Source organism: Limulus polyphemus, unplaced genomic scaffold (assembly GCF_000517525.1).
Source record: "Limulus polyphemus unplaced genomic scaffold, Limulus_polyphemus-2.1.2 Scaffold76, whole genome shotgun sequence".
NCBI lineage: Eukaryota > Metazoa > Arthropoda > Merostomata > Xiphosura > Limulidae > Limulus > Limulus polyphemus.
The window spans coordinates 1120793-1136160 of record NW_013665686.1 but is presented as its reverse complement, the minus strand read 5'-3'; the positions used below and the strand labels follow the sequence as shown (position 1 = coordinate 1136160).

General features: G+C 31.1%; 2 protein-coding genes across 6 annotated transcripts in view; one reads left to right on the top strand and one right to left on the bottom strand.

The window, feature by feature from the left end:
- LOC106466932 (UTP--glucose-1-phosphate uridylyltransferase-like) overlaps nt 1-5504 on the top strand; it is a 35008-nt gene extending 29504 nt beyond the window's left edge. For all 4 annotated transcript variants that reach the window (XM_013927253.2, XM_022395514.1, XM_022395509.1 and 1 more), the window contains exon 14: nt 4084-5504. In XM_013927253.2, the coding sequence (XP_013782707.1) occupies nt 4084-4191 (108 nt within the window). In that variant the 3' untranslated portion in view covers nt 4192-5504. The remainder of the gene's footprint in view (nt 1-4083) is intronic.
- LOC111087751 overlaps nt 1-15069 on the bottom strand; it is a 19451-nt gene extending 4382 nt beyond the window's left edge. Inside the window, exons 1-3 of one of the 2 annotated variants that reach the window (XM_022395523.1) lie at nt 14890-15069; nt 9643-9802; nt 5964-6296 (exon numbers count right to left, since the gene is read on the bottom strand). In XM_022395523.1, the coding sequence (XP_022251231.1) occupies nt 6081-6296; nt 9643-9802; nt 14890-14945 (432 nt within the window). In that variant the 5' untranslated portion in view covers nt 14946-15069 and the 3' untranslated portion in view covers nt 5964-6080. Of the gene's footprint in view, nt 1-5963; nt 6297-9642; nt 9803-14889 lie in introns of those variants that run through there. The other variant, XM_022395527.1, reaches the window with a different exon arrangement.
- Nucleotides 15070-15368: the final 299 nt, after the last annotated feature.

The following is a 15368-nucleotide window of genomic DNA, read 5'->3' as shown; positions in this document are numbered from 1 at the left end:
GTAGTGTGTTAGTAAGTAGTATACTACTAGTAGTATATATAGTATATATATACTATATATATATATATATATATATATATATATATATATAATTTGAATTCAAATCAGGCAATAAAACACAAACAGCAAAGGGATATTTTACTGGTTGCAGAATACTGCACAGGGAGCTCTTCCAGAAAAATAACAGTAATGATTATATGCTCAAACCAAAATTGTCCCAAATTTTGAATGTCATTCACCTTCTTTGGCTGATATTTTCTCCATTATGGAGTACATTGAAATGCAATAAACTCACCCATCCACCATCTCAAATAAATATTTTATAATTCTTAGTCTTGTATAATATTACAAAAATTGAAAGAAAGAGCACAATATTACCCTCCTATGTAATACAAGGAAATGCAATATAATCATCAATCACCACCATTAAAACATGCTTATTTAGTTCAAGTTGCAATATAAATATAATATCTCAACAGATATTATTATTCAAGAACATTTTTTTAGCTGCAGCCTAGCTAGCAGGATTTTAAATAAGTTTAAGATGCTAAACTATCTAAGTAATATATCTGTAGAAATTCATGTTATCTAACTTTTCCTGCTGCAACTGAATATTTACCAATATTTTCTGACATACCAATAAGTAAAATAGAAAATACTATCTCTTAGTTAACATGTAACAGCTTTTGGTAAAATATATAGTTCTTTTAATATAAGAATTAATTTACATCCTTCTTAGTCTAAAAAAAAAAGATACATTCAATTGATATAAATTATTTTCATGTACATTTTGTTTCTAGGTTAAAATATCTATTGGAAAAATGTGGTTTATAGTATATTAGTTGAAAGATAGGCATATCACATATTTAAAGAAAACTATTCTTTTGGAGCAATTAAAGAATTTAAAAATAAAATGATTGAAATTTTAAACAAAACTAACTAAACAAAAAAATTTTCAACTTGGAATAACGTTATAGAAATATCATAAGAGGTAAAAATAAAAAAAAAGTAACTTCAATGAATTTTGTACTAGTTTGTAAAGTGCTTTTGAAACTGAATATATTGTTTTTTGTTTAAACTAAATGTTTTTGGTGTGAATTTGGCTAAAATTAAATGTTTCAAATTTTATTTTAAATTTTGATTTTAGAAATATACATGTTAAACATTTATTTTTTTTGTCTTAATAAAATTTATAGTTGGATATATTTCCAACTTCTAATCATTTAAAATCTCTATCTAGAGAAATGTATTAGGTGATTATTTATTCTAATTAAACAGTCTTTGATGATCCTTGTATACCTGCTTAAGTTCACAACAGTATATTTTTTAAAACAATATATCTCTTGGATGCTGTATAAAAGTTGTTAGTTATCATTTTTTGTACTGATAATATTTTTTCATATCTTTTTTGTAAACAAAGTAATGAAATTTACAGATTGCAGAAGATGAAGAAATGAACTTTGTAAAAGTTTATAAGAAGTTTCTAATCATAAATTTTATAATAAAACTAAAAATATTCTTGAACGTATCAGTCTTAAATTAAAATTGATTAGTTTATATAAATATAAATTAAGTATATACCTTCTGTTAATTTTAAAAGAAAATTTTGAAAGTCTAGGATAATTTTATTATTAGTCATTGATAAAGCAAGTAATAATTTTTGGTTTCATTTCTATGCCCAAATTCTTGTCTATGAATTTAGTAACAATACCTTTTGAAATGTAATAAAAAAAAATGATAATATAACTAATTTATTCCAAATGGAACATTTTGGTTGATAATTTAACATTTACTTTTTTTCAGCAATTCTGAAATTACATTATATCATGCAAATTTTTGTTAAACATTCTGTAAAGATTTGTTGAAACCTATTGGCCTTACAGTTAGTAAAATTATATATAATTTGTATGAAGAAATCAAAGTAAACAGACTAAAGTTACTGACTAATAGTTTCTGGATTAACATGTAATAATAAACCAAGTTTACAGTGCTTTTTGATATGGTAACTGCTGCTTCTTTATTAGTTTTTGACTTTACTATCGTAAATACTAAAATACCTTTAAGTTAACTGATTTGGTTAGTTTTCAATTTATTAATAAACCAGTTTTTGAAAGATGCTATTAAATTATCAAAACATAATTTCACTAAAGATCAGTATAAAAATGATTTGATTTTCAATAACTACATTGCATTAAGTAATGATGCATTTTAAACAACAAATTAGTGCTCGTCTGGGGAGTAGACAGTTATTCTACTAATCTAACTAGTCATTATTTCATTATATACTCTATTTGTGAAACATCATACCAATCTAAAGTTTTAATTCAATTTTCATTATGTTGATGATTTAATTTTGTGTAAACAATTTCATTAATTTGCCCAGATGATACAGAAATTCAGTACACCAATATTAGAAAAGATACTGCTCAGTATTTAGATGAAGATATTGTTTTTGTAAGCAGTAAAGTTAAGATGAATATATTTGAAAAATATGAGAATTTAATTTTCATGTTTTTGGTCTTTCATCACCCAAGGGCAATAACTTATAATTCAGTTCAAGGGTGGTAATTTAACTGTTGAAACATTATGCTTTAATTTGGAATAATAGTGCTTTTCTTTTGGAGAATGTTTCTCTTTTAATTGATAAATAGTTTATAATGGGTTTCAACATGAGCAGACTTTTTCGTAGTAGATACAATAGTTTACTGAAAAAAAAAGGTTTCTTTACACATTTCTTTAAATTTCACTTTATCCTAGTATTTTAAATAATATTCCTTTACAACTAAATGTAAATTGTCAGTATTTATTTTTCAGTAGTATATGTTAAAACAAGAAATCAAGCCCAGTAAGACTTTTCAAGTAACTGGACTAATCCTAGTTTTCCTGGCTTTGACTTGTGTTTGAAATTATTTTGTAACTTGAATAAGTAGGTAACTTTGGAAGGGTAGTTGTATTGCATTTCATTATAATATATAGGAGAGTAACATAGCACTATTTCTTTTAAATTTTGGATTATAATTACATAAGTTGAAATATAAAAACTTTACTATGAGTGGTGTGTTATGTGAATTTATCAAATTTCTTTATACTGTATATAGGAGAGTTATAGAGATTATATGCTGCTACCTTTTGATTTTTGAAATTCTAAAATGAAATGCTACCACAACTGGCCAAAAATGGTGAATGGTAGTCACAACTTATGAGATCATTCATTTAAGCACCTAGGTTTTATCCCTTATTCAGCTGTTTTTCATGACTAGTTTCTCGCTTGTATTTGAGAGATATCATAATTAGAGAGATCAGATATCCCCACTGCAGTTATTTTTTTTGTAATTATACCCTTGGTTGTGTTCTGTAGCCAGAATAATTTATCTGTTTGTATTTAACTGCACAATTTCAGTTCAAATTTATTGTTCATCACTGTATTTTTTCACCTATTGATGATTTTTGTATTAGGTTGCAGTATATTCAGGTACATTATCTAGCTTTGTTTAGCACAAATCATAACGTATTCTTTCTGTGTTTGTTAATTTACTGTTTTTATGAGATTAGCACTTTTTCTTAATAAAATAGCAAATGGATATTTGAATTTAGCTTAATTCATCTGTAAATATATTTTACAGTTTAAGTATTAAATTAATAAATTATTTTTATACCATTCACTCCTAGTGGGATCAACATATTGCAATTTATTTAGTAATTTTGCTTTTGCATGCTACAGTACTTGTTTAAAAAACTGAGAAAACACTTGGGGAATTACTAATTTTTTGTGTAAAGTACATATGGAACACCGGCACTATTTAGTGAGAGTAATTGCAATAGTGATGATTTTTAAAATCTATTTGTGAATTGTATGTTATTAAGAACAATATAACCAACAAAGTTATAGACACAAGCAATTTCGATGCACAAATACTTTAAAAATGTTTAAAATCTGATTTGGTTCAAACTCATTGTTAGTGCTAGGGTTATCATGTTTCTGACTTGAAATAAATTAATATTATTTTCGTTGTCATGTGACAGATGAAGTTCGATACTTATGCCTTGTGATAATAACAGTTTTGTAACTTGTTTCTTAATAAGGGAACTGTTATCATCATTGCCAACCATGGGGACAGAATTGATATACCACCTGGTGCTGTACTAGAAAACAAGATAGTTTCTGGTAACCTTCGAATCTTGGATCATTGAGACAAAAAAAAAGCAGCTTTAAGCTAGAAAAACCAGACAGATATGATCATATCTAACTTGCTGGTCACCTTATACCTGAGATTGTTTTGTTGACAGAAATAGTTAACTAGATTGAACATTCTAACTTTAATATAAATTATGTACTTGGTAATTTTTTACATGAAAAATAATCTTTACTTTTTTACTTATATTTTTACTATTAATGATAACTAAAGTAACTTGTAACATTTTTTGTGGTACAACAGGAAATCAGTTTAAGGCTGATTTTCGTTTTGTTTCCAGTAAAAACCAATTAAGAAAATATCATGCAGTAGTTTTAAAACAAAAATTATAATCAGCTAAAAGGTTAACTCCGATATCTTCAGAATTCAAGGTGAATATGAAACATCAGTTAATTGTATGAGTTTCCTTCTATAATATTATTTTAGCAGTTTCAAAGTTTTTATATAGTATTTGGGACAACCTCTTAATATTATGCCACAATCAGTTTTAGTTGTGACAACTGGACAAAAGAATTTGAATCAATAATATTGAGATGAAAAGCAAGAGCAAAAATAGTTTGCATTTTGAGGTATTAATGTATAATTGGCTGAATAATTACTTCATTTATGTTGTAAAGTAACTGACCAAATATTTCCTAGAACGATCGTCAGATTTTTTATTTTCAATGAACCTGATATGATGAGTTTTTATTTAATATAGAATTACTGAGAAATATTTCATAACAGAAGATTTCACACAAGTTTTGAAACATCTGCCTATCTGCTCTTAACAATTAATACAACTCATTTTCCTAAGTTTTGTAAATTCTGCTGAAAGTTTCAACATATTTGATTACAAAAATTTAAACCTTTATTTGAGATTTGTTAAGTAACAAAATATTCTTCACCATAAAAATATAAATAAAATTCTGTCACTTTTTTTTTATGAAATTTAATTACTATTTTATACTGGTAAAGCTTTTATGAGAGATATCTGAGGGAACACAACACTGTATGAATTGCCATAAGGTATTAATATGCAACTCATCTGTATTTGATCTTTCTTATGCATTGTTTTGATTTCAAGAACTAATTTATGAGAACATTTTAAATCTGATCATAAGGTTATTATAAATGAACATCAATGTTTGAGGCAACTTGCTTGTACTAAATAACTTTTCTATGTAAAAACTATTAAGACCTAGTCAAGATATAGTTACTTCATTAAATTTTGTGCCATGATCTTAAAACTGAGTGAATAAAAGAATCTTTGTATCAATTAGAAACTCTTGGTAGTTTTAGACTCTAAAAATAAAAATAAGCATTTCTCAATGTGGTATAGGGTAGTTTCTTGCTCTCAGAAAAACAACACAATTTCGTGAACAAAAAATTGAGTACAAAACTCCAAAGCATAAACTTGAGTGTGTGTGTGTGTGTGTGTATTTATATATATATATAGAATGCACTGAATACAATAGCAGTACAAAATCGTATGAAAAATGTTCTGTCACTTTTCATAATTTCATATATTTTAAGTAGAAAGTAGAAAACTGTTGTTATGAATGGTCATTAAGACAGTACCTAAAATAATTTTATACTTATTTTCTGTGAAATGTATGTATTTGGAAACATGACCAAACCTTTTTGCTGGAAACCTGAACAGATTGGAATTTTCTTTGTGAACTCCAAGGATTTTATTAAAAATTAGCTAGTGCTTATGTTGCTTTTGTGTATGATTTATTTTGCATGTATTATCATTCCCCAAATTTTATACTAAGAGGTACATTAATCTTGAATGATTGAAAACGAGGTTTATTTCGGCCTTAAGTTACAGTCAAAGTTTTCGGCAAATAACTTATGAACACCTAAATATTAATGTGATTCCAACTAGACATATTTAGTAGGCATTCATTCAAAATTAACAAAATTCCCTGATACACAGCCCAAATTTTGTGTCATTTTGAAACCCGTGTCTGAAGGCTTTTCGCGGCAGATCTCGCTGTATAATACGACCGTCTCGTTGATTACTTCCCGACCAATCCAGTTACAAAATAATTGACCAACCGTGATACCAACTTTTGGAGAAATGTAGAGCATATTACCTCCACTGGTTCTCATGGAAAACTAGAAGAAAAAAGTTAGGTTACACTGTGTACAACACTTCATAACAAGTGTTTTCTGGAAATAAGTATTAATCTTACATGTCATTAAATTTCGCTTAAAAGCGATATCGAATGTAGAATATCTATAAACCATTGATTGTTTCAAATCAAATTCTGTACCGAGATATAATTATTAAAATGTACTCTTGATATTCATGGCACATGTTTGCAAAGAATAAAAACTTCGGTATAAAGTCACATGGAAATACTGCGGGGTTTATGAACATAATACGAAACCTTTCACTGTTTGAAGGACAGGCGCAGTTGAAAAAAATGGACATCGTATTCTCTCTCTTTTTTTTTTTTTGTTCATGCTACCATCCTAAACAGTAAACAAAAAGTGTATATGAGCGTTCTTAAACCATGATATTTGTTAATTTAATAATGTCTGAAATACGTAATACATATGCTTAATTCGATTAAGTGTCGTTTCTCGACCTAGTATTAAGAGCACTGAACTCGCAACTTGCTGGTCACGAGTGCGCCAGCCTATTAACATTTATTTTTTATCTCTCATTATATAATTGCTTTTGTAACACTGTGCAGACATGCGGAAATGGCATTTTCATACTTTTAAGAGGAAATTTACTAAAAATGTTCATTTGCAGTAATAATAAAGGAACCATTACATATTTCGGATTCCCCCCCCCGTTCCTGGACACTAAAGTTATACGTGAAACGGGTTACACTTCCAGATCTGGCTACGGGCTTGGTGAAAGGAAACTGAACTGCATGCTTGAGGTCTGCCAAGATACTATTATACAACATGGAATATTGGTAAATCATATTAAAATATGTCCATAGGTTAGATACGTCGTGGTTCTACCACCATTAACAAAGTGACAATAATGCTTGGAGACGGCTTAAATGGGTAATGAAGAAAGTAACAATGTTGTGTTTAAGTACACTGATATGTAAGAGATAGTTAAAATTTTCTATAAAAACTGATATTCACGAAGTGTTGTGCAGAGATTAAGTTGAACAGGGACAGTAAATAAAACAGAAGTGAACTGAACAAATGAAATATTTATTCATGCGAACGATGATTGTATATTTACCTCACTTACTGGCCGACTTCTAACTTTCTGAATGACAACACTGACTACTAGGGCTGGAGAAGGACTTACTAAATGTCGACACATTACAAAGACATCGCGATTACGAATGAAATACCGTATTTTCAAACCAGATAAAGGGATCTTTGTATGGCATACCACAATATTCCGATGAATTATGTCAACGACTATTCAAAATAACATATACAAGGAATAGTACGTTCAATTCACACCAAGTTACACAAGTATCTGTGTCGCCCCGCCTCAGGAAGCCGATACAGATATATGGTCAAACTGGTACGAGCTTTTATGAAAACGCCGATGCCATATTTAACTTTGCCCAAATAAAAGCATTAGTTCATGTTTACAACCTTTAGACAACCAGTTTGCAAAGATGCCATTAGCTACGTGCATAACACCTAAAAGCAATTTTAAAAAAATAGCCGAATATACCTTATGATAGACATATTCTAAGTTAGTTATGGAAAGTTGGAAATAACATTTCTCAATTGTGACAAAAGATTTAAGGTTTCACAAAATATCACTCCGAAACGTGTGTTATAGGGGAAACATCGATTGAATGTAGATATTTTTATCGCATTCATCACGATAAGTCATACATATTTCGAATCACGAGCGTGTAAAAATGAGGTTTGATATTTATCTTTTGATTACCACAAGTTTGCCCAATAGGTCCGGTGCACAATGCTAGAACTCATCAGCTGGGCTGAACCTTTGGTGGTCGGAAGTATATCTGAAGTGCTGTTTTTATGCAAGAAATATATTGCAATTGTAACACACTTAAGCAGACAAAGCAAAGAGACTTTTCAGACCTAACAAAAGTTGCGAAAAATTACGCTTTACTGCATTTGCTTTATTGTTTTATTTTTCAGTCACATTCCTCCTATTAGTCCAATACAGATTTTGCATCAGTAACGAAAGCCTCGTTGCTCAAAGTTTTACATCACTATGATAATTAAAAATCAATTTTATATACGTATTTTACATAGATAGGTAAATGACTTGAAAACTCACCACAAGATGTCATTCTGTCCCAGAAACAGGTATTATAGACGAAAAGACAAAAAAAAATTACTCTTTACAAAGTATTTGAACTTTATAAATTTTATACCTAATATTTTATCTCGTTTAGTATAGCTTGCTGAAGATGGAATATGTACGTTCCGAAACGTTCAAGAATTAAATGTTTGATACCGTACGCACACGTGCCAAATTTTTGTTGTTGCCGTCGTTCTACTGCTTATCAAGAAAAATATTTTTTTTTAAAGTTATCTAACGTAATACCGAAGTAAATGTTTAGTTGAAATATTATTTTATTAGAAACTGGAATTTCAATCTTAATGAAATCTTAGTTGTTGACCTAGTGTGCAGTACTGTACTAGTACATATGTATCATAACTGCATACTAAGATACTTTTGATATCTAAAGTACACAATTTTTTCAAATAATAAATAATACACAACGCTAAAATGCGTACACAATTAAAGTTGTTTTTAATCAAGGCCAATCTATGGCCTCCAAAAAGTTGACTTCGCATCTTTCGACGTTACATCGTCATCATTAGGAGTGCATTACGAGACATGATACTCTCATATTTACACCTTTTTTTTTTAACTAGGTCATGTGACCTAGATATAATTATGACACTATAATGTCTTGCAATTCACTCCTGATGATGACATCGAAACATGAGAGTCAACTTATTGGAGCCCATAGATTAGTCTTAATTAAAACTGTTTTAATTGTGTACTCATTTTAACGTTATGTGTTATTTATTATTTCAACATCATATCCAAGTACCAAGAAACAATACTCATACAGTTCTTTATTATATTTACATGTTTTCTGAATTATGAACCAATACCTCATTAAGGTGACGTTGTTTTAAATACCAGTATTTTTAACAAAATTTAGTTCAGTTTCTTAAACCATTCGAAAGATAACACATCTAAATAACTACAATAATACTTTATATTCTCAACTTACTGCACATTAGTATAAACTGGTGAGTGAAGTGGAAGTCAAAGTCTGGCTGTTTAAATACTATTTATAATAACAGTTTTATCTTTGTTTGTTTTGTAAATCCGTGAGAAGTTTTCTGGGTAATAAAGTATATAAAGGTGAAATTGTAAATTCATTAAATTAAAAAATAATAAATACGAGTGTTGTAACCTAATATTTTTTTTCGGAATAAGAATACGTTATAAAATGTTATATTTATTATTACTTACCCTGTATCTACATAGTCCAGCACACATGTCCCTGGCTTGGTTGTCACAGCCAAGTCGCGGTATAACATGTTTCTTGTCCCGTATGAAGTTAGTGCTTACCAGTCCACCTTTGTTACTGGCATACACACTGCATACACACTGTTGAAACACAGCACCATCTCTAATAAAATAGATACAGGTTTATTTCGTTAGTTATACAGTTTAAGATGAATTATTTTTAAGTCTGAGGTTGCTTTCTGTACTAGGGATGTTAATAGTTTAACTGTTAGCCAAGTGTCAAATATTTTAAATTTCACTTAATATATTACACGTTAAAAATGTACAAATCAAATATTAAGGAGCTATGAGTAATTAGAGGTTCACCTCCTAATGGCTCAAAGGTAAGTCTGAAGGCTTATAACGCTAACACCAGGTTTCGATATTCGTGGTAGGCACGGCACAGACAGCCCATTGTGTAACTTTGAGCTTAGTTACAAACAAACAAAACTCAGAGGTTCTTTCGTTGTTTACTTCCTACTTTTGTCAGGTGGTATTACTAGCAGATAGTAATATTCATGTTTCATCTTAACCTTGTATTTGTAAAGATGTGTCATGCTACTACTCAGTTTTGAACAAATTTCTCTATTTCTATAATTACATTATTAAAATTAACAGATTATCATAGAGTCGGTAGATGTAGGGATGGCCAACATACTCCATAGGCATAATACAAACATATACGCTAAAATAATCAACTGTGACAGAGATTTTTACTTTAAACGACGGTTGCCACTCAATTTCATTTGTTTCTCTACCCAACAAGGCAAGAAACCATCACTAAGATACCAAACCAGAAAGCGACCAACCCAACAAATTGTTCATTTTTCTTCTTCTTGTTTCAGTTGGGATAACTCTGCAACTACTTTATCATGAACGTCAGTTTAAAGCTAAATCCGCTCTTATGTGTTTCTGGGCAGTGCACGATGTCATCACTTAGTCGTAATAACTATTAGTAATTAAAAATAATAATAATACTAGTGCAAACGATGTTTCATTACCCCTTGAAGTTAGCTTTATTACAGACATCTGGTGTTCCTTTAAAAAAGCTTAAGTACAGGGTGAAACAGGCATTACCAGCTAATAATAGATAAGTATTTGGTGACTGTAATATATAGAATACTCAATGAATTAATTGTTTCGTTTTGTGTTTAACTGCTGATAAAGTATATTTTATTACAATTTACGGCTTTTACAGAAAGTAAGATTAGTCTTTAGAACAGGTACGACGTTTCGATCACTGGTGCAATGGTTATCAAATACACAAGTTTTTACATTTACAAAATGTTTTTATTGCTTGTTTTGTGACGCTTTTTCCCATGATTGAAAGTTAGTGTATTCTATGAATGTGTGTTATAAAATGTAATATTATGTGTATTGCTTTTTTTACTCCTTCCCTTCATGCATAATATACGGGTTGGATCCCTAAACACACCGATTGTATAGTGTATAAAGCAAGATAGAAGTAGTTCCAATGTTTCACTAACTTTAACACTAGATAATGCACACCAAATCAGATTAAAACGTTAATTTATCTAAAGTATGCCATCGAATTTTAAAAGTGGTACGATAATATATATACATGCATGCGTGTGTATGTATTTACATAAAATGTAAATTTATGTAAGATAAGTAATCAAATTTAAAATACCCCCTTCCACACACACACACACCGTGGGTCAACAGCAAATTTGCAAGCTTATAATGCTAATAACCGGTTTCGATACTCGTGGTGGGAACGTTGCGCTTAACAACAAACAAATACATTGTAATAGCGGTATGTATATTCAAACACGAATATGCATAAACAAATATGTGACTCTTTTTGAGAACATCACAGTTCTTTTCGGTTCTTTGATTTCAAATTTCAATGTTATATTCAAGTTCTAAAAAAAGTAAAATAAAATAAAAGTAATAAACGTTTTAAAAGAGCGTTTCATAAATATTGTTTCGAATATTCACCCAAAACAACACCAAGGCAGTCTCTAATATTATAGAAACCGGCTATTCTGGTGAACACTTCAATAGCTAGGAGAAATTCCTTACACCCGGACATTTTCTGGCTATTGATGCACACTTCCGACTTGAAATTACTGTAAACTGCACCAAAGTTACTGTACAAATAGGTAGGAAAAATTTTCTTTTGGGCGAAATTTGAGATTAATTACGGCATAGCCGCTTTGTTTGGGGGGAGGGGGTGTCGAGTAGATGCAGTACATACGGTCTCAGTTCAAAGCTTCCCTTTGGTTGTGCTGCCCTCTTTCTGTATTAACTTGTTTTGTTTTTTACAACTTTGTTCATCGTGAAAATGTCCAAAAGGCAAGCAAATAGTCCTGTAGCTGGTGAAAGTACCAAGAAGAAGCAATTTTCACTAATTATTGCGAAGAAGGTGGAATTACTGAGGAAATTAGAGAAGGGAGCCTCAGCCCCACCATTTACGACCTCAAAAAACAAAAGGCTCAGCTGTTGAAATTGTATGTTAACAGTGAAGTGTCAAAATTTGTGGGAAAAAAAAACAACATTGCATCAAGCTAAGAACATTGATCTGGACAAAGTGTTTTTTGAGTGGATAAAACTTCGTAGGAGTGAGAAAGTTCCTTTGCTTGGTGATATGATCATGAATTAGGCCTAACTCCATGCGGCTACTCCTCAGACTGGTTCACAAAATCCAAGAAACGCCATGGCTTACGATTGTTGAAGGTGTATGTAGAAAAAGCATCAGCCCATCATGAAGCTGCTGAAACATATTTAGATGAATTTTCCGAGATGATTTAGGATGACTATATATCTCCCGATCAGGCGTATAATGCCGATGAAACATCTTTATATTAGCGATATATACCCGAGGAGACCTATATTACTGCAGATAAGTCAGCACCCTCAGAATTTAAGGACTCAAACGAAAGGCTTACGGTCTTCGAGTGGTCTAATGCAGCTGGAATACACAAGTCAAAATTATTAGTCATTGATAAAAGCCAGAATCCTAGGGTATTGAAGGGGGTCAGGATTTTGCCAGTGTTGTATATGGCCAATAAACGTGCATGGATTACAACTGAACTATGTCTGGACTGGTTTTATAACAACTTTTTGCCTCAGGCCAGGACATATTGTCGGTCGTTTTGTCTTCCTAAAATTGTATGATTATCTTTGTGTTGGATAACTGCTCTGCCCTCCCTGGTGTGGAACTCCTTGGGTGTCTATACTCTACCCAATTGTACATCTCTTATTCAACCCATGGACCAAGAAATTATGTGTGGTTTTAAGTGCTGCTGTACCGACGAATTCATGCGGAAAATGCTAATTGCATGCAACAGTGACGAAGGGATTTAAGCGTTCCTAAAGAATTCTGCCATCAAGAGTGCTATTTGATGGCGATGCTAGGGTCATGGGACAAGGCACCCAAGGACATTTTGGTAAACGCTTGGAATAAAGAGTGGCCTTCTACAATGATTTTTTGAGAACAATGCTGAACCTGATTTCCATGAGTTTCATGCTGCACAGAAAAATGAATTGTGCAGAATTTGTTGGAGTATGCTAAAGAATTGTCATGTGAAGAAGCCAGGATGTTACACGTACAGGATGTCGAAGAATGTATGCATGTAGACGATGTTGTTCCAGTGGAGAACCAACTCACAGACAGTGGAATATTGCAAATGGCGATGAATCCAGACATGGGAAAAAATGAGAGAGATGATAAGGATGATGCTTTGAAAAAAACAGGAAAACATTTATATTGATAAGTGTATCAGCCTTACCAAGGAACTAATAAAAAGTCTAGAGCAAAGGAGCTATATTAGTGAACTACACATTACGAGTGTTATTAAAATTCAAGAAATATTTCTAGCAGAAAAGCCAAAGTGTATGAAACAAGTGAAGCTTCAAGAAAGTTACTGAACATAGTGAAAATCCTTTAGAGCCCACACTTCCAACTTCTACAGATATTGCTTCACCCATCCCTGCCCAAGAGATTCTGTTAGATGCTTCCTCGTCCTCAGATGAAATGTAATTAAAGAACATTTATCCTACTGCTCCTGCTTTCTAAGCAGAATAAACAACGATAATTTGGTAAGTAAATAACAACCTTTATATACGTATTTCATACTTTATTTATATCATCTGTACATGCCAGGCCGAACGACCCAAAAACCGAAAATTTCCGAAACTCAGCATGGATAAGGCCCCTGGCATTCCGGTTTTGAAATCGGGGTACCTGAATATATCTATTATCCCAACTATACATGGATATAGAAAGCTTATTAAAATAACAAATACCAGCTGCATATATTGTACCTAAATTCTTTCGGTTGCTGGTACTAAATAGAGCGTATCGATGAATTAACCTGATTGTTGGTACTGGACAGAATGTAACACCGAATTAACGTGACTGTTGGTACTGGACAGAATGTAACACCTAATTAACCTGATTGTTGGTACTGAACAGAATGTAACACCGAATTAACCTGATATAACACCTAATTGCCCTGATTTATGGTACTGAACTACCCTGATCACCGGAAACGAGCATAATGCAACACCAAATTACCCTGATTAGTGATATTAAATACAATGAAAAGGTTAGAAGCTATTCGTTCAACCTGGATCTTCTTGTTTCATCTTATAATATATATATATATATTCTTAAACTCAAAAAAGTAAACATGAAATTGAAACGAACATTAATATGTGAATTAATGAAATTAAGAACCTCTTCTCCTAGATTTCAACAATCGATCAACAAAAGAGAACACATTCACTTCAGTACATTTTGTGAAATAATATAAATCAATTTTGAATAATTTTTTGAAAAACAAGTATATATCTAACAAAAGGTTTGAAAGTGCAGAAAGCATATATCTGATGTAATACAATTTACTTCACATTTAGTAAAATGTTTTTTTAAAAGAAATAATAGAGTATAAACAGTCAATACGACATATTCTACCTTACTGTAACTGAAAACAGCCAGTTTATATATCTAAAATCGAAATTTTAATTTGTTCGATGCATCAACTATTTAGTGTTGATTGCATAGAGCGTAGATAATAGTTTATAATATTTGATTTATTTTAGATAGAAATGTCATTTACATGATACTCAAAGCAAACTTATCCAGTTATCATTTACTGCAACATAAATATATTTATCCAAACATACAGAGACAACTAGGTAAATTGCACCATTAATACTTATGATACATGATGGCATAGTTACCGTGGCATACAGAGGACGAGAAGTGACAAAAACAACAATAAATCTTTACTTTTCATTATTCCAAGTGAATGTCCTTTGCAAACTGACGTTAACCACCGTTTAAACAGCTTGTTTTATATCCACCTCTTGTCGACTGGTTTTTAAAACATCAACCTTTTTCTTTGTTCCACTGATCTCTTACCGTCCTATTTCATCAGGCTGCGTAATCAAATTAAAACATTACGTTATGTGTGAACTGCTAGACGTCAGTTAGTTCTCAGAAGTCAATTAACTATCAACGCCTTGGCTCATCGTTGATTTAACTCTACTAACAGGATGTTTTAATATTGTCTTATTTCTTGATAAGACTCGTGTAATTTGATGTTGCCTTTTCGCGTGATACTGGTCTTAACAATATATCGAAGATTACGATGTGAACAGTGCGGTTGAAGCGTTACTAGTAAATATACACCGGTACAGGTTGAAGAAGTACATAAGCT